At 49.6% G+C, this 20,821-nt stretch overlaps 1 protein-coding gene across 3 annotated transcripts in view; it reads left to right on the forward strand.

Annotated features, from left to right (window-relative positions):
- The window catches only part of ldlrad3 (low density lipoprotein receptor class A domain containing 3), a 277,367-nt gene that overhangs the window by 105,977 nt on the left and 150,569 nt on the right, over positions 1–20,821 (forward strand). For 2 of the 3 annotated variants that reach the window (XM_072518827.1, XM_072518830.1), the window contains exons 2-3: positions 18,052–18,147; positions 18,478–18,624. In XM_072518827.1, the coding sequence (XP_072374928.1) occupies positions 18,052–18,147; positions 18,478–18,624 (243 nt within the window). The remainder of the gene's footprint in view (positions 1–18,051; positions 18,148–18,477; positions 18,625–20,821) is intronic. The other variant, XM_072518828.1, reaches the window with a different exon arrangement.

A 20,821-nucleotide genomic window follows, 5' to 3' on the forward strand; every position in this document is an offset into this window, starting at 1 on the left:
GGGAAGCTGCCTGCTGTCTCAACTGGGCAACCAACAAGCGGCTGGCCTTCTCCCCATATTCGTACATCGCCCCCTTGCGCATCGCAGCTGGCGTACCGCCTTATCCGTGGTCACCAGGTTGAACTGTGTCTGCAGTACCTTCCTACTAGCCAATAGCTCTGGGATGGGATCTTCCGCCTGTTTACTGTCAACCTCCAGAATCTCAACCATCAGCCACTAGCGTTTCTCCCTGGCCTCCATATCCACTTGCGCCTTATATGCAATTATCTCACCTCGCACAACTACCTTCAATGCCTCCCAAAACACGGCGGCGTGGCCTCCCCATTTTTATTAAGCCCGACATGCACATCAACCGCCCCTGCCACCCTCACACAAAACCCCAAATCTGCTAACAGCCCTACATGTCTAAGCTCCCTCTCCAGCACCACATCTACCAGGTGCGGGACATGATCTGAAATTACAATTGCCGAATATTCCATCTCCCTCAGAAACACCTTTTCCCCTCCCCCCAACTCCCGTAGGGGATAAGGACGATGGCTTGGAACGTTCTACCTTCGGATGCAACACCATATTCCAATCTCCCCCCAGGATCAAATGATGTGTGTCCATATGTAGAATATCACCACCACCTTCTTCATGAAATCACTTCGTTGCATGGTGTACCGAAAACAACCTCTCCCTAAATGTCGGAAAGACCAAGGAACTTATCATCAACTTCAGGAAGCGTATCGTGGCACACACCTCCATCTGCATTAATGGCTCCGAAGTGGAGATGGTCAATAGCTTTAGGTTCCTGGGGGTCACCATCACCAACAGTCTGTCCTGGTCCACTCACGTTGATGCAACAGTCAAGAAAGCCCAATAACGTCTCTACTTCCCACGGAAGCAAAAGAAATTCAGCATGTCTGCATCGACTCTCACAAACTTCTACAGATGTGCCACAGAGAGCATCCTATCCAGCTGCATCACAGCTTGGTATGACAACCGCTCGGCCCAAGATCGCAAGACCCTCTTATGGACTGACCTCATTAACACTACACCCTGTATGCTTCATCCGATGTCGGTGCTTATGTAGTTGCCCTATTATGTATTTTCTTTTATTCCCTTTTCTTCCCATGTACTTAATGATCTGTTGAGCTGCTCGCAGAAAAATACTTTTCACTGTACCTCGGTACACGTGACAATAAATAAATCCAATCCAGAAACTGCAGAGTGTGGTGAACTCAGCCCAACACATCACACAAGCTTGCCACCCTCCCATTGATTCTGTCTACATTTCTCGCTGCCTCAGGAAGGCAGACAGCATTGTCAGAGACCCCTCCCACCCAGGCTTTGCCTTCTTTCAGACCCTTCCAACAGGCAGAAGATACAGAAGTCTGAAGGCCGCACATCCAGACACAGGAACAGCTTCTTCCCCACAGCTACTAGACTCCTCAGCGACTCTCCCTCGGACTGATCTGTTCCCAAGCTGCTCTTTCTCATGTATTTGAATTGTTTGGCTCTTTGTTCCGCAGTGTAACCAATCACGGTTTGTCGATGTACCATTTGTCAATGAACTCCGTCGATTATTCTTTTTTTTGTCTACTATGTATGTACTATGTATATTCCCTTGGCCGCAGAAAAATATTTTTCACTGTACTTCGGTACATGTGACAATAAATCAAATCAAATCTACATCGTCCCAATTTGCAGCTTCCACATTTGTCAACACTACCGACCTGCCCTCCAAACCCCCGAGACCATATCGTATCTAGCCCGCTGATCCCCCACCACCTTCTGCATCTGGAACTAGACTCTTTTATTAATCAGGATTGCCGCCACCACCCCCCAGGCCCTTCTTCAAAGCCCGAATGAAACATTTCGCTTACCCAGCCCTTACAAAGCTTTACCTGGTCCTTCACCCGCAAGTGTGTCTCCTTCAATTTCTTGAACAACAGGAAGGTCATCTAGATGGAGCTGTGGTTCCTTCCAACTCCCCTTCCACCCCTCAATTCTGTGATTGAAGTGAATGCTCATTTATCTTGGCTTTTTTCCTGTTAATTCCCTCCACAGACCAACTTTCACTTGTTACCTTCACTTCCCTCACCTTCAAAAACCGACCTCTTTACTCGACTATTAATGCTGCACATTTGGTTTCTTTGCTGAGAAACACCTTGAGACATTTTTAAAATAAATTTAGAGTATCCAATTATTTTTTTTCCAATTAAGGGGCAATTTAGCATGGCCAAACCACCAACCCTGCATATCTTTGGGTTGGGCGGGTTAGAGCCACGCAGACACAGGGAGAATACGTAAACTCCACACGGACAGTGACCCAGAGCCGGGTCCTCGGCGACGGGAAACAGCAGTCCTAACGACTGCACAACCCTGCTGCCCCTGCACCTTGAGATGTTTAATGCTTTAATGGTACTATGTAAGCGACAGTGATCCTTTGAAATTTATATAATAATATTTGGAGCCTGGCTATTGAATTCAATCAGTAATTTATTATTCAGGACCTCAATTGTCCATGACATTGTTGCCTTTTCTCAGCCTAGACTCAGGTCTCTGCTTGCTTCAGTGAGGATATTGAAGCATCAAAAAAGTATCCTATGCATCGATGTCTGCCATGATATCCATCACCAGCTAACGCACAGAAAACCAAATGGATTCTGCCACTAACTCAATCCAAAATGCTGTTTGTGCTGTTGAAACAATAGCTGCATACTGGCTGTCAGAATGCAAGAAGAGAAAAGGATTTGAGGGATGTGTTTCAATACTTGAAGCTATTTAATCTGGAGAGATGGTGACTGAATCTCCACTGGGCAAGCAGGAGGATGTGCTGAAGGATGAGTACAATCGGGACTATAAATACACATAGAACATAGTATGAGCCAGTTAGTGGAGCTAAAAAGTCAGCTTGATGAAAAAAAACACAAAAAGAACTTGGAATAAATGGAAGAGTTGAAATCTATAATTAGAACAGATAAAGGAAATCATGTTGTTACAAGTATTAATGGAGAATGGGGTGTTAGCTCTGATGGCTAAAAGTAATGTGCATAATAACACCCAACAGCGTTAGTTCAATCCTTGAACCGGCTGAGTTAGTTCTTGAAGCCTGACGTCTTATCATGGCATAGAGATGTGGGGAGAGACATGATTAGCAACCCTCAGAGGATGCTACATAACGAGTGTCTATAATTAGAATAAATTGAGGAGCTGGATTGTAATTAGGATAGACGTTGGAGCTGGGATTGAAATTTGCATAGATGGAGGAGCTGGGATTGTAATTAGGATAGATGGAGGAGCTGGGTCTGTAATTGGGATAGATGGAGGAGCTGGGTCTGTAATTAGGATAGACAGAGGAACTGGGTCTGTAATTGGGATAGATGGAGGAGCTGGGTCTGTAATTAGGATAGACAGAGGAGCTGGGTCTGTAATTGGGATAGATGGAGCAGCTGGGTCTGTATTGGGATAGGCAGAGGAGCTGGGTCTGTAATTAGGATAGACAGAGGAGCTGGGTCTGTAATTAGGATAGACAGAGGAACTGGGTCTGTAATTGGGATAGATGGAGGAGCTGGGTCTGTAATTAGGATAGACAGAGGAGCTGGGTCTGTAATTGGGATAGATGGAGCAGCTGGGTCTGTATTGGGATAGACAGAGGAGCTGGGTCTGTAATTAGCATAGACAGAGGAGCTGGGTCTGTAATTGGGATAGACGGAGGAGCTGGGTTTGCAATTAGGATAGACGGAGGAGCTGGGCTTATAATTATGACAGATGGAAGAGCTGGGTGTGTAATCAGGGTAGACAAAGGAGCTGGGTCTGTAATTAGGACAGCTGGAAGAGTTGGGTCTGTAATTAGGATGGACAGAGGAGCTGGTTCTGTGATTAGGATAGACAGAGGAGCTGGGTCTGTAATTTGTATAGATGGAGGAGCTGGGTCTGTAATTAGGATAGTCCGAGGAGTTGGGTCAGTGATTAGGCGAGATAGAGGAGCTGGATCTGTGATTTGGATAGACGGAGGAGTGGGTCTGTCATTGGGATAGAGGGAGGAACTGGATCTGTGATTAGTATAGACGGAGGAGCTGGGTCAGAAATCAGGATAGAGGAGCTTGGGTCTGTGATTAGGATAGACAGAGGAGCTAGGTCTGTCATTAGGATATACGGAGGAACTGGATCTCTGATTAGGATAGATGAAGGAGCTGAGTTTGTAATTAGGATAGAGGGAGAGCTGGGTCTGTGATTAGGATAGACAGAGGAGCTGGGTCTCTGATTGAGATAGACAGAGGAGCTGGGTCTCTGATTGAGATAGACAGAGGAGCTGAGTTTGTAATAAGGATAGAGGGTGGAGCTGGAACTGTAATTCGACTAATCGGAAGAACTGGGTCTGTAATTGGCAATGAAAATAGATGCGGTTTGTAATCAGTAAAAAGAGTATGTGTTGGCTGTAGTCGGTAATTAGTATAAATGAGAGTGGTCATTTGTAATTAGCAAAGGATTGTGAACGATAAATTGGAATTGAGGGTAAGAGTTGTTGCATTGGTAATTAGTGTAAGCAGAACCACTCTTTTTGTGACTGTGAATACCCAGTAATCTGTATCATTTGTACAGGAGCTGAATAATCAATTCATCTTCCACTTAATTGATGGAATTTTCAATTACCTAAAATAATTTGCAATAGAGTCCTTCAGTGGTGTCATGCTGACAGGAACACATGCTTACAGCCTGAGGCCTATCTCTATTACCCAGCTGTGTGAGCATCAATGGATTTGGGACATAATGGGAGACATTGTTTAAGGCAGCCCGAGGTCTTATCACCCTCAACAGATGCTGTCATGACTATTTCCTATGTGTTTCAGTATCAACTGTGTATTATAAAGTGCAACACAGCTCCTGACAATGGTAACTCTTCCTGTTTGTTATTGAACTTGTTTTTTGAGTGAACAAGTTATTCGCAGAAGCCCTTAATTTTGATACAGAACTTTAATATATGGGCAGAACGTATGAGATACCAGATAACGGAAGCCCTTGAGAGTTCAAGGCCCTGGTCATATCGTCATGAGGGGACTTGCTGATGTCAAGCTGGGTTGAAGGTTTGAGGGGTGATAAAAGTTTAAAGTGTTGAGAGGTACACAGCCATAGCATTGTGGTGTGTTATACCACATTAGCATCTGTGAGTATTCATTTGCATTCTACTCCCAGTAGAAATAACAGTCAATTTGTTCTTGATTGCTCCAATGACCTTTCAGTTTCAGTTGGTGCTCTGGGTTGTGCACTGGGCCTCACAACAATCACATCGGAAAACCTGGGAATGGATTAGGTTGTGACCATTGACACTGGGTAAAGCATGTTGGGAGTCAGTGGCATTTGGGGGGAGGCACACATCTAGAAAGCCCTGAGAAGTTTAGCTGGGAGGCTATTCCACATTTACACAGTGCTCAAAGAAAACTAATGGGCGCGATCTAACAGAAAGGTTTCTAAGTGTGGTAGTGAGCGAGAAGTGCCGCGAGCGAGCAAAAACTGCCGCAAGCTTCCCAATGGTCGACCCGGCGAAGCCGTTACCGGTATCTAATGTTACTTAGTCCACTTAATGATGCCCCATTCATGCCACAAATGAATGTCTCGCCGGCTGATTCGCTCAGACCGCGCCCACCAGCTCCCCACATGCCACAGAGGAGACCAGCTCCACGATTCGGGGATGCTGGCCTGGCCAGAATGTTGAATGCAGTCGATTCCAGACGGGTGCCCTTGTTCCCCTGCGCGGTTTGCTGGGTCAGCCGCAGCACAAGTATCGCCTGGGAGGAAGTGGCTGTGGCCGTCAGCTCGGGGACCAGCACCCAGTGCCATAAGACGATCAACACCGGGCTGCACAAGTGAGTTGGCACCGGCCCCGCCTGCCACTTCTGCCTCCACCCAGCACCATACAATGCTCCAGTCCACCCATGTCCAGTAGTGCTGCCATGCCTGCCCCCACGATGGCAGCCCACCCACCCCATGACTGAGGCTGCCCCCAAGCACTGGGGCAGGAACCCCAGTGCCCCTGAGCTCACCGCCCAGGATCGAAGATGGCTACTCACCTCCTCGGAATCCTCAGAGCAGCCATTTCGCTAGCTTCATGTTTGTAGAAAGGTGTACTAATCGGCTCCCGCGTTATCGCTTGCCGGGGAGGCGGTTAGATCATGGGTGGCCGTTAGATAGGGGTTGTTCACGTTAATTATTAGAGATTGGCTTTAATTGGTGATTATGGGCGCGGTTCTCCGAGCCCCGTGCCGGGCCGAAGAATCGCCGCAACCGCGCCACCCTGACGCCGGCGCGATTCTCCGAGGTGCGGAGAATTGGCGGCATTGGCACCGGGGCGTTTGGCGCAGCGCCGGTCGTGGGCCACTGTACGAGGCTGAGCCGCCGATTCTCCGGCCTGGATGGGCCTAGCGGCCACGCGGAAACGGCAGAGTCCCGCTGGCGGGAACTCTGCGCGAAGGATCGGGGGGCGGCCTGTGGGGCGGGGAAAAGCGCTCCTTCACCGGGGGGGGGGGGGGCCTCCGATGGGGTCTGGCTTGCCATCGGGGCTCACCGATCGGCGGGCTGGCCTCTGCCCCCCCCCGGGCCTACTTTGTTCCACTTCCGGCCCCAGAACCTCCGCGCCATGTTGCGTCGGGGCCGAAGCGTTGAAAAAGTTCCCCACGCATGCGCGGGTTGGCGCGGCCCAACTGCACATGCGCAGGTTGCCGCAGCGCCCATTTGGTGCCGGGAAGGGAGGCTGGAGCGGCGTGAACCACTCCAGCTCTCACTTATGTGCGACACCGCCATTATATTGTGCCCTATGTCTTCTTATCCAAAGTGCACAACAGTACTGAATTGCAAAAGCAATTCATGGATTGTGAGGGACTTTGGGAGATCCTGAGATTGTGAATGGTGTGATTTAAATTCAAGTTAAAGTCAAGATGGTGGCTCGGTGGCACAGTGGTTAGCACAGCTACCTCAGAGAGCCAGGTTCAATTCCGACCTCAGGTGACTGTATGTGTGGTGTTTGCACATTCTTCCTGTATCTGCGTGGGCTTCCTCCAGGTGCTCTTGTTTCCTCCCACAGTCCAAAGGTGTGCAAGTTAGGTGAATTGGCTATGCTACATTTCCCCTAGGTGGGATTACAGGGATAGGGTGGAGGATTGGACCTAGGTGGGATGCTCTTTCAGAGGATCAGTGCAGACTCGATGGGCCAAATAGCCTCTGTGGTGAAACCCGTATTGCTACTATATATATATTTACCATTATTCGTTATTCGTCCTACTGTTATCCACCACTGTATATATGTTCACTGTTGTTCTTATTCACTGTTATTTACTGTTGTTGTGTTGATGCTTCTGTTGGCTCCGCCTGTGGCTCCGCCCCTCAGGGGAGGTATATAATTGGCAGACCTGTGGCCAGCTCTCAGTGTGGGAGCAGCAGCAGGCTGGCATACTTCTTAGCTTATTAAAACCACTGTTCTCTTCTACAACTCGACTCCTGTGAATTGATTGTCCATCAATTTAATAAGCTAAGATATCACAATGGAAGCCACTCTTAAGCCTGACTGACATGAACTCGACCCACAGGCAGCTGAAGCCACTGCAATCTTTGAGCATTGGCTAAGTTGTTACGAGGCCTACCTCGACTCCTCGACCGACGATGTCTCCGGGGTGCACGAGCAGCATCTCCTCAATGCTCGGGTGAGCCACAAAATGTTCCTATTAATCAGAGACGCGGCCTCGTACAAGTTGCACTGTTGAAAGGACAGTTTGTGAGGCCGGTGAATGAGGTGTTCGCTCGACATCTTCTTACCACGCGGCGTCAGCGCCCTGGTGAATCGCTGGCAGAATTCCTGCATGACCTGAGGGTACTCGCCCGGAATTGTAACTGCCAGGAAGTTATGGCAGTGCAACACACGGAACTCATGATCTGGGACACCTATGTCGCCGGAGTCCGGTTCAGTTATATCCGGCAACGACAGCTCGAAAGGGGTGCCCTCAATCTCAAGGACACGGTACAGCTATCTACCTCGTTAGAGGTAGCATTCCAGAGTTTGGATGCCTTCACGTCTGACCACGCGGCATCCTCGTGGACGTCGGAGGCGCGGCCATCACCCGACCCGGGCGTGTCCCATGCCTGTACGGCGCGGCTGCCCGCCAACTCCGGAGGGCAGTTCTGCTACTTCTGCGGCCAGGGCCAGCACCCCAGGCAGCGTTGTCCAGCTCGGAACGCGACCTGCAACAAGTGTGGTAAGAACGGGCATTTTGCCAAAGTCTGCCTGGCCCGATCTAAAGTTCCCAAATCGAAAGCCTGCCATGCCCGACCTGAAGCTCACAGATCTCACAGTGTGGCATCGTGCCTGCTGGTACCGCCCCCTTCTGACGCGTCACCCACCTCGTGCAGTCCGTGGGGGGCCGCCATTTTGTCCGCCATCTTTAACGCCGCCCGCCACGTGCAACCCGCGGGGGCCGCCATCTTGGCCGCCATCTTCGACGCCGCCAGTCACGTGCGACTCATGGAGGTCGCCATTTTGGGACCACCCCGCTACCGCCGACCGGACCAGTCATCTGCAGCTCGGCTCTGTTACACTCGACCAGTCCCGGCCCCATCACCTCAAGAACTCTATGATGGCCGTCCGGGTCAATGGGCATGAGACGTCCTGCCTCTTCAACTCCGGGAGCACGGATAGCTCCCTACGGATTTTCCCCGTGTCCCAAACAATCTCCCTTGCTTCCGGATCACATTCCGTGCAGGTCCGGGGGTACTGTGATACAGGGCGTCGAGTACGCCAACTTTAAACTTTACGTCCTCCCCAATCTCTGCGCTCCCCTCTTATTAGGACTGGATTTCCAGTGTAACCTCCGAAGCCTGACCTTGAAATTCGGTGGACCCCTGCCCCCTCTCATCGTCTGTAGCCTCGCGACCCTTAAGGTCGCCCCTCCCTCACTCTTTGCGAACCTCACCCCCGACTGTAAGCCCGTCGCCACCAGGAGCAGACAATACAGCGCTCAGGATAAGGTCTTTATCAGGTCGGAGGTCAAGCGATTCTTGCGGGAAGGGATCATTGAGGCCAGTAACAGCCCCTGGAGAGCCCAAGTGGTGGTCGTCAGGACCAGGGAGAAGAACCGGATGGTCATCGATTACAGTCAGACGATCAACCGGGTCACGCAACCCGATGCGTACCCTCTTCCCCGCATATCTGACATGGTCAACCAGAGTGCGCACTACCGAGTCTTCTCCACGATAGACTTGAAGTCCGCGTACCACCAGCTCCCTATCCGCCTGGAGGACCGCCACTACACTGCCTTCGAGGCAGACGGCCACCTCTACCACTTCCTCAGGGTTCCCTTCCGCGTCACCAATGGGGTCTCGGTCTTCCAACGAACGATGGACCGAATGGTTGACCAGTACGGGCTGTGGGCCACGTTCCCGTATTTGGATAATATCACCATCTGCGGCCATGATCAGCAGGACCACGACGTTAACCTTAAGAAGTTCCTCCACACCGCCCAACTCCTTCATTTGACCTATTACAAGGAGAACCCGGAAAACAGAGTCCTACGGTGCGCCCCCTCTTGCAACTTCCCCTCCTCCACTGCCCCAACGCCCTGAAGAGATGCCTGGGGTTCTTTTCCTACTATGCCCAGTGGGTCCCCAATTATGCGGACAAGACAAATCCACCATTTTCCCCTGACGGCTGAGGCCCGCCTGGCCTTCTACCGCATCAAAACAGACATTGCCAAGGCCACGATGCACGCTGTGGACGAGTCCATTCCGTTCCAGGTGGAGAGCGATGCGTCGGACTTTGCCCTGGCCGCTACCCTCAACCAGGCAGGAAGGCCCTTGGCTTTCTTTTCACGTACCCTCCATGCCTCCGAGATTCGACACTCCTCTGTCGAGAAGGAAGCTCAAGCCATTGTGGAAGTTGTGCGACATTGGAGGCATTACCTGACTGGCAGGAGATTCACTCTCCTCACTGACCAACGGTCGGTTGCCTTCATGTTCAATAACACACAGCGGGGCAATATCAAGAACGACAAGATCTTGAGGTAGAGGATCGAACTCTCCACCTATAACTACGATATCTTGTATCGTCCTGAGAAGCTCAATGAGCCCCCAGATGCCCTGTCCCGCGGACATGCGCCAGCGCGCAAGAAGACCGACTTCGGGCCATCCACAATGACTTCTGTCATCCGGAGGTCACCCGGCTTCTCCATTTCATCAAGGCCCGCAACCTGCCCTACTCCACCAAGGAGGTAAGGACCATGACCAGGGACTGCCAAATCTGAGCAGAGTGCAAGCCGCACTTCTGTCGGCCAGACAGGGCTCACCTGGTGAAGGCCTCCCGCCCCTTTGAGTGCCTGAGCACCGATTTCAAAGGGCCCCTCCCCTCCACTGACCGTAACGTGTACTTCCTCAACATCGTTGACGAGTACTCCCATTTTCCCTTTGCCATCCCATGCCCCGACAGACCTCGGCCACTGTCATCAAGGCCCTACACAGCATCTTCACCTTGTTCGGTTTCCCCACCTACATCCACAGTGATCCGGGCTCCTCTTTTATGACTGATGAGCTGCGTCAGTTTCTGCTTAGTAAGGGCATCGCCTCAAGCAGGACTACCAGCTACAACCCCCGGGGAAACGGGCAGGTGGAGAGGGAGAATGCGATGGTCTGGAAGGCCGTCCTTCTTGCCCTACGGTCTAGAAGTGCCCCAGTCTCCCGCTGGCAGGAGGTCCTTCCCAAAGCACTCCACTCCATCCGGTCGCTTCTCTGCACCGCCACTAACGAGACCCCTCACAAATGTTTGTTCGTCTTCCCCAGGAAGTCCACCTCCGGGGTCTCGCTTCCGTCCTGGCTGACGACACAGGGGCCTGTCCTCCTCAAGAAGCATGTGAGGAGCCATAGGTCCGACCCCCTGGTTGAGAGGGTTCAGCTCCTCCATGCAAACCCTCAGTATGCATAGGTGGCACACCACGACGGACGGCAGGCCACAGCCTCCCTCCGGAATTTGACACCCGCAGGTTCCCCAGCAACCACATCAACTCGCCCACCCCTACACCGCCTATCACCATCACTCGAATGTGGCGGGAATTGCACCGGCACCCCTCCCAGGGAGCCTTTACCACCGCCCCCGCCTCTACACCGTCTCCCTCTCTGGAAGGCATCGCGATGAAGCTGCAGACGACATGCTCCCGGAGTCAAAGGTCCCGACACCCGTGCCCACACCGCAGCCGGGGCTGAGGCGATCACGGCGGAAGATCAAGGCTCCCGTTAGACTCAACCTGTGAATCCACTTCACCCCCGCTGGACTTTCTTTTTTTTAAACTGGGGGTGAATGTGGTGAACCACGTATTGCTACAATATAAATATTTACAGTTATTTGTTATCCGTCCTACTGTTATCCACCACTGTATATATGTTCACTGTTGTTCTTATTCACTGTTACTTACTGTTGTTGTGTTGATACTTCTGTTGGCTCCGCCTGTGGCTCCGCCCCTCGGGGGAGGTATATAATTGGCAGACCTGTGGCCAGCTCTCAGTGTGGGAGCAGCAGCAGGCTGGCATACTTCTTAGCATATTGAAACCACTGTTCTCTTCTACAACTCGACTCGTGTGAATTGATGGTCCATCAGCCTGCTGTTGCACTGTAGGGATTTAATAATTCTCAGTTTATTTTCTTGGCTGACATTCATGAGGTGAACCAGGAATCCTAAAAGGCTTTTTTTTAATAATGAAAGACTTTGGTAGCTGATTAGCCAATGACTAGTTTTACATGTGTACTGCCGAATGGAAACAGAATTCCCGGCAGCAAAAACATTAAAATCTGACGCAGAAGTTAATCACCGTGGCTCAGAAGTCAACTTAGCAGCTGTTAATTATCAACTATATGTAGGTGATGGAGGATGTAATCTTATTGCCAAGCTGTGAGGTAGGGATGCTTTTTGACTTTGTGTCCCTGATGGACGCTTGCAAATCAGGTTCTGCCATTACCATCTTGTCTGAAAAAGGAGTGAACAGCTGGAAGGAGCTTTCAGGGAAATAAGCCTTTTGAATGCTGCTGTGGTTATCAGCTAGGCTTAATTTTAAAAGACATCGGGCGGGATTCGTCGTAGCCCGACGGCAAAATTGGGATTGGCGATCGGGCGGGGAATGAATTCTGACGCCGGATCCGGGACAGGAGCCTGTCTGATGCCGGTTTGCGATGCTCTGCCCCCTCCAAACCGGCGTCAATGGGCCGCACGTAATTCCAAGGCCAATGACGCTTCATCGGCCTGCCCACCCACGAAGCTCCGCCTCCGATGGGCCGAGTTCCCAACAGCACGGGCCACGCATGGTCTCAGCGGTCCGGAACCCTGCATGCCGGCTGCGGATGGTGTCCAGCGCCGCCACACTCGGCCGGGACCCGTGCCGCTGGCCAGGGGGCTTCTGCTAGGGCTGGGAGGAGTGGTGGGGGTGGACAGGGGGTGGCTGTGGGGTCACGGTGTGCGGGTTAGGGTTCGAGCACCGCCGGCGGCATCATTTCTGGTGTGACTAGAGCAGGCCGTCAGCCCTTGGTATGCGCGGCCCGGGACCTGGCCATTCTCCGGCCACTTTCCGTGCAATCCGGGGGTGGTTCACGCGGCCCTGTGCTAGCCGCTCACCGGTACTGGAATCGGTGAGGGGTTCGCGCTGATTTTCCTGTCGTGAACCAGGTAGATTTTATGGATTGTTTTAGAGGGAGCACGAAGCGGCCAAAAACCGCACTGCGCAGGTGCAGACGTCCAAGAACCGCGCATGCGCAACGACGCACTGAGCGTCATCACGCCGACGTCATGACGTGCGCGAACTGCGGCACCGCCCATTTATAACAAAAACTGCCCTGCAAGAGGCAAACGCTGTTTAAACTGTGGGAAACCAAACCACTATGCAGCTCTGCATCGACGACATCCTAACCCAGTACCCAGATGTATTTAGCGGGACGGACATGCTGCCGTACGATTACGAGACTCTACTGTGGCCTGATGCCAAGCCAGTGGTCCACGTACCACGACGTGCCCCTGCTCCACTGAGAGAGCGCCTGAAGGCAGAGCTCACGAGTCTACAACAAAAAGGCATCATCTCCAAGGTCACTGAACCAACCGACTGGGTCAGCTCGATGGTGTGCGTAAAGAAGCCTTCGGGGGACCTACGCATCTGCATTGACCCCAAGGATCTAAACAAAAACATTATGCGGGAATATTACCCCATCCCAAAGAGCGAAGAAATCACGAATGAGATGGCACATGCGCGCTTCTTCACAAAATTGGACGCATCCCAAGGATTTTGGCAAATCCAACTTGAAGAATCCACCAGCAGGCTCTGCACCTTCAACACGCCTTTTGGCAGATTCTGCTACAACCGAATGCCATTTGGCGTCATCTCGGCATCAGAGATTTTCCATCGCATCATGGAACAGATGATGGAGGGAATAGAAAGGGTTCGTGTCTACATTGATGATATCATATCTGGTCCACAACCCCAGAGGAACATGTGTCGCGACTCAAGAAAGTATTCCGACGCATACATGAACATGGCCTCAAGCTAAACAGGTCCAAGTGCTGTTTTGGGACATCCACACTGAAGTTCCTGGGCGATCAGATTTCGCAACACGGTGTGCGCCCGGATACAGACAAAATTAAAGCCATCGAGGCAATGAAAGTCCCCGAGGACAAGAAGGCAGTACTGCGCTTCCTGGGAATGGTCAATTTCCTTGGCATGTTCATCCCTAATTTGGCCACACACACCACAGCCCTACACAACCTGGTGAAAAAAATCAACCGCCTTTGAGTGGAAGACGGAGGACCGAACAGAGTAGCTGTAGTTGAAAGCCAAGCTCACCACTGCACCCGTCCTTTCATTCTTTGACCCAGACCGAGAGACCAAAGAGACGACACGTCATCCTGGGTACCAGTAGCATACGCATCACGGGCAATGACACCCACTGAGACCAGATATGCGCAGATTGAGAAGAAGTGTTTAGGTCTTCTCAGCGGTATACTCAAATTTCATGATTATGTCTACGGCTTGCCAACATTTACTGTTGAGATGGATCATAGGCCTCTAGTCCACATCATCCAAAAGGACCTGAACGACATGACGCCTCGTTTGCAGAGAATTCTGCTCAAACTCCGGAGGTATGATTTCAATTTGGTGTACACACCTGGCAAGGAGCTCATCATCGCCGATGCATTGTCCCGCTCCGTCAGCTCACCCAGTGAACCACTGGAGATCATCCAGCACATTGAATTGCAGGTACAACTGTGTGCAAGCACTCTCCCGGCAACAGATGAGAAGATCGTTCTCATCCGAAAAGAGACGGCCAAAGACCCCCTGTTGCAGCGAGTCATCCACAACCTCAGCAATGGCTGGCAGAAAGGGCAATGCCCTCAATTCTACAACGTCAAGGACGACCTGACGCTGATCGACGGCATCCTGCTCAAGCTGGAGAGGATAGTCATCCCGCTACGTCTCCAGAGCATGGTGCTGCGGCAGATTCATGAGGGACACCTGGGCGTAGAAAAATGCAGACGCACGACCCGGCAAGCTGTCTACTGGCCCGGCATCAACCACGACATCACGGACATGGTCCTGAACTCCGAAACCTGTCAGAGGATCCAACTAGCGCAGAGCAAGGAGACGCTCTAACCACATGACCTAGAGACCTCTCCGTGGGTCCAAGGTTGGCGTTGACCTATTCCACGCGAATGGTCGCGACTATATCTTAATCATCAATTACTTTTCGAACTATCCTGAGGTGCTAAAGCTGCCAGACCACACCTCACGGACCGTCATCAAAGCGTGTAAAGAGACATTCTCATGGCATGGCATCCCGAACACCGTCATGAGCGACAATGGCCCGTGCTTCCACAGTCCAGAATGGTCCACATTTGCCAAGAGCTACAATTTAAAGCATGTCACCTCCAGTCCGCACTATCCGCAGTCCAATGGCAAAGTTGAAAAAGGGGTGCACATCGTTAAGCAGCTCATCCGCAAGGCCTCGGACTCCGCTTCCGACATACACCTTGCACTACTTGCATACCGGGCGACTCCCTTGTCCACTGGCATGTCACCAGCTCAACTGCTGATGAACAGGGACCTGCGGACGACGCTTCCAGCCATACACCTGTCCAACCTTGATCACCTCCCGGTGCTGCAGAAGATGCAGCAGCTTCGCGGCAGCCAGAAGCAGGGCTATGACGCACATGCCACCGATCTGGACGTGCTATCCCCGGCAGACACGGTCAGGATCAAGATACCGGATGGTGGGTGGTTTGCTCCGGCTGTCGTTGTTCGACAGGCCGCGCCCAGATCCTATGTCATACGTATGGCTGATGGCTCCATTGTGCGAAGGAATCGAAGGGCACTGCGAAACGTTGCTTGCCCACAACCACTTTCCCCTCCATTTCCACATGTCGAATTGCCACCTCCAGACACCTCGAACCACGAGGCCACCAGTCGTGCCTCCCACTCGCCTGTCAAGACACCATCATTCCCTCCACCACGTCTCCGGCGGTCGACGAGGATTAGATGCAAGCCTCAGAGACTGGACTCATGAGCATTTGTTTTGTTTGTTCTGTTCTGTATTCCTCAGTCAGTCATATTAGACAGACACGTTCACATGTATATACATCTAAAAAAGAAAAAAAAAGGGAGGGGAGATGTCATGATATGCAAACATGCAACCAATGAACACTCAGAATAGGACACAACCAATGGGCAGTCAGGGCCCTCGGAGTTGGCATCACCACAAGGGGCATGACATAAACACTATAAAAGGGATGAGGCACTCACACCCTGCCTCTTTCCACAGACAAACATCTAGACAGTTAGACAGGGTTGATCAGCAGCATCACACCCAGCACGTGGCTTAGAGCAAGCTGGTACAGTTAGACTGAGTTACTACAGTTAGATTAGCAGAGAGTCAAACTCATTTGAGAACTGTGTTAATAGTTCAATAAACACGTTGGACTAATTTCAGAGTCTTGGGCATCCTTCAGTTAAGATTGCATCAAGTAGCAGCCTGTGTTATCCGAAGCAGCATAACACAACAAAATAGTTGTTAAATAAAAGTGAAAACTTGAACTCCCCATCTACACCTGCCACTAATACCAATTAAGCAACCCAATATAGTTCAAATACATTTGTAAATAAAGTTAATAATAGTCTTTATTATAATAAGAATCTTTATTATTGTCACAAGTAGGCTTACATTAACACTGCAATTAAGTTACTGTTTTATGCCTGTTTTACGTGTGACCACAATGTCCATCAATAGCAGATGTTGTCCTCTGTACACAGTCTATTTTATTGCAATGAATTGCAAAGGGGGCACAAGCAATCCACTCTTTAACACCTACACGTGTCTTTTTTATTCTCACAATCTATTCTTATGCTTATCCTAGATGACACCGGAGGTCCAGAATCCCAAGTGATTCTTTAAAAATAATAATCTTTATTATTATCACAAGTAAGCTTACATTAACACTGCAGTGAAGTTACTGTGAAAAGCCCCTAGTCGCCACATTCCAGCGTCTGTTCGGGTACATGGAGGGAGAATTCAGAATGCCCAATTCACCTAACAAACACATCTTTCGGGACTTGTGGGAGGAAACCGGAGCACCCGGACGAAACCCACGCAGACACAGGGGCCCAAGCAGGAATCGAACCCTTAGCGCCTGCTGCTGTGAAGCGACAGTGCTAACCACTGTGCTGACGTGCTGTCAACACAAGAGATTTACTTGCGGTCTTCTGTGCTTTTCACAGTAACTTCATTGCAGTGTTAATGTAAGCCTGCTTGTGACAATAAAGATTATTATTATTATTTTAGCGAGAGATCCTTTCATGAGCAGATCCAGTACACTTCTGTTTTGTCAGAATCTTATGGCAAACTGCTGTTCAACTTGGAATCTTATAACAAACTGCAAAACTACACACACACCTGGCTACAGCAGACAGTAAAGAAGGCAAATGGTATGTTGGCCTTCATAGCAGAGGATTTGAACATAGGAATAGAGATGTTTACTGCAATTGTATAGGACATTGGTGAGGCCACACCTGGAGTGTTGGTGTCCTTATCTGAGGAAGGATGTCCTTGCTATGGAGGGAGTGCAGCGAATGTTTGTCAGGCTGCTTCCTGGGATGGCAGGACTGTCATATAAGGAGAGATTAGGATATTCATTGGAGTTTAGAAGAGTGAGAGAGGATCTCATAGAAACTTATAAAATTCTAACAGGATTAAACAGGGCAGATTCAGAAAGAATGTTCCCGATGGTGGGAGAGTCCAGAGCTGGGGGTCATAGTTTGAGGATAAGGGGTAAACCTTTTAGGATTGAGGTGAGGAGAAATTTCAGAGACTGGTGAATTCGCTGCCACAGAAATTAGTTGAGGCCAAAATGTTTGTGTAATTTCAAGAAGGAATTAGATGTTGGGGCTACAAGTTCAACAAATATGGGGAGAAGGCAGGATTAGGTTATTGAACTTGATGATCAGCCATGATCATAATGCATGGCGGAGCTGGCTCGATGGGCCGAATGGCCTCCTCCTGCTCCTATTTTCTATGTTTTCTCCATGAATTACATCATCTGTATGCCACTGAGTTCCATAACCTGCTTAGCTTGGACTACATACAACCCCTCATAAATTATCTACACTCCAGGGAATATCCAAACATCAAAATGCTATTCCATTAGCCCTTCAATTTGTAACCAAGTAAGAGGTTAGACTGAATGATTACCTTACCTTTTATGATACTTTAATTGCAGCTTTAGTAGACTTGCTGCCTAAATGTACTTTAAACTAGGGATTTTAATAACATTACTGCCACAAATATAAAATATAACATATAACAATCTCTACATTCATCACAACATGTTACAAAATTAGAAGCCAATATATTCAGGGGTGATGGTTAAACAGAACTTGGTACAAATTAGAACGCAGGCAGCAGAGTTTTGATTGATCTTAAGTATAAGTGGAGAATACAAATACTGGTTTTTTTTTAAAACCCACAACAAGTCCACTTGTATCCATATTCTCCCTTCCTCCCAGCAGGAATTAATGTCAGCACGTTTACCACTGCTGACAGCACTAGGATGATGGCCGTTTCCAACTCTATGCTGCAGTTTACTCAACCAGTGCAGAGTAAAGGTGGGGATTATTGCATTTCTAACTTATCTGCAAAAAACATCCACCAGCCCATTGGTCCTGCAATCAGAGACAGCAAGAGCTGCAGAAACCTTCGACTGAAACAATGAACTCTGAACTTTTCATAATTGCGTCATTAATTCCTGATGTACACTAATGCTCGCAGACATATGCAGATGCACATACAGCTAAAAGTAGAAACAAACACTCCACAAGTGCAACTGCACGGGCATACGGATGTAATGCACATGTTTTCTTATTCCATGAGTTTGCGAATGAAACCTAATTCACTCTCCTTGACTGCGTTTCTCCTATGTTCTGTCTTTGAAACAGAAAGCCAGCTCCTGCCTGGGAACAACTTCACCAACGAGTGCAACATTCCCGGGAACTTCATATGCAGCAACGGCAAGTGTATTCCTGGCGCCTGGCAGTGTGACGGCCTGCCTGACTGCTTTGACAAGAGCGATGAAAAGGAGTGTCGTGAGTGATGGTTCACTGTTTATCTTAGACTGCTTGTGTCCCAGGTCTTTCTGTGGGTGATTTAAAACCAGTGTTACCTCTCAAGCGCCCAGTCATCTGTGATGGAATTGGCAGTCAGTCATCCATCAATTGAAAACTGGAAACAGATAGACAATTAATTGCAGAACATTCAAATATATTTGTGTCTGATGTATTGCTTAAAGATAATACTGCATTGGCGACTGTGTACCTGCATCCTTCGTGACCCAATGTATCCATGTGTGCCGGATTTGCCGTTTAAATTCCTATGTTAAATCAGTGACTAGACTTTCATACACTTTACTGGCTGGCAAGTGCTCTGATCTGTATGGTGCTGTGTAAATGCAAGTTTTTCTTTATTTCTTCCTCCCTTGATTGGTTTCTATAGTGTGAAGCTCGCTCAGCCACCACCAGCATCAAGATAAATTTGAGAAATTCAGAAGTTGAGTGAGCCAGAAGAGCCTTTCTGGCCCCGACCCACCCAAACCTCTCCTCCTGGCTGACAGTTATTCTGTTGCACTGACGAAACCACAGTGCACTGGTGCTTGTGGTGTCTCACCCAATTTGGGGCCAGAGGGATAGAATGGAAATTTGTACATTTGAGAATCAGAATTAACTAGCCAATTAAGAAACAGTTAGCAGCCTGCAGAAGGGACCTGCAATGGAGTCAACTGAGGTGAATGATACCATCCACGGTGTGACTGTAAAATGTTTGGTTTAAGAACCAAAATATAATGGGCGGCACAGTGGTGCAGTGGTTAGCATTGCTGCCTCACGGCGCCGAGGACCCGGGTTCGATCCCGGCCCCGGATCACTGTCCTTGTGGAGTTTGCATATTCTCCCCATGTTTGCATGGGTCTCATCCCCACAACCCAAAAGATGTGCAGGGTACTTTAAAAAAAAAGAAACCAAATATAAATGTCTTCTGATTTCCCCTCCCCTCCTTGCACACCCACCAAACCTCTGAGCTCCCCATTTTGGCCTTGCCCCTTCACACACCCTGCCATAACTGAGAATGGGGGACAGGAAGGAGATGCATGAAAGTGATCGAAGGAACAAAACCAGATAATGTCATTTTCCTTTCCTCTGTTCCCCTCCCAGCTTTTGACACTCAGATACAACTGAGGATTGGAGGCCCAGGCCTCTACATATCCTTTGCTTTGCAGTGCAGGCTTTGTGTGCATGCAAGGCAATAGGAGCACGCATTTTCTAGCTCCCAGTGTTTCTGATAAAAGGACAAATGGACTATATTCATATAGTGCTTTTCAAAACCTCAAAATGTCCTAAAGCATTTTATAACCATTGAAGTACATTTCAACTCGAGTCAATGTTACAATCAACAGCTGCTGGCGACACAATAGCACAGTGATTAGCACTGTTGCTTCACAGCTCCAGGGTCCCGGGTTCGATTCCTGCTTGGGTCACTGTCTGTGCGGAGTCTGCACGTTCTCCCCGTATCTGCGTGGGTTTCCTCAGGTGCTCCAATTTCCTCCCACAAGTCCCGAAAGACGTGCTGTTAGGTAATTTGGAAATTCTGAATTCTCCCTCTGTGTACCTGAACAGGCGCCGGTGTGTGGCGACTAGGGAATTTTGAAAGTAACTTCATTGCAGTGTTAATATAAACCTACTTGTGACAATAAAGATTATTATTAGAAATGCCACCCTGGAGAAGCAGCAAACAACCTTTCACATGGCAAGTTCGTACAAACAGCAATGAGATAACTAGCCAGATAATCTGTTATAGGTGTTGTTTGAGATATAATTATTGACAAGCACACAGGGAAATGTTTCTGCTCTTTTCAAAATAGTGCCATGGGTCTTTTTAAGTCTGATTGAGAGGGTATACTGAGTCTCATCCAAAAGGCAGTACTTCTGACAGTACAGCACTCCCTCAGTACTTAAGGGTCCCACTTCAAATCCTTTGACTGCTTCTTAGGTCTCCAGTGTGGCTCTTTAAACCTGGTTGCACTTCCAGCTGCCGCATTCTCGTTGTCATTGTAACACTGCAGAGATGGAACAAAGAAGAGAGGGCATTCAGCGTGAGAAGGGTTTCAGAACCCCTCCCATTCCCAGAGGCCATCTGTTGGGAACGGCAGTGAGGGGAAAGGACTGGGCAGATTAATTAGCCGACAAGCTAGGGCAGCATTTCTAATCTGAGGGCAGCTGTTGATTTTCCTGA

The sequence above is a fragment of the Scyliorhinus torazame genome, chromosome 10, assembly GCF_047496885.1.
Source record: "Scyliorhinus torazame isolate Kashiwa2021f chromosome 10, sScyTor2.1, whole genome shotgun sequence".
Lineage (NCBI taxonomy): Eukaryota > Metazoa > Chordata > Chondrichthyes > Carcharhiniformes > Scyliorhinidae > Scyliorhinus > Scyliorhinus torazame.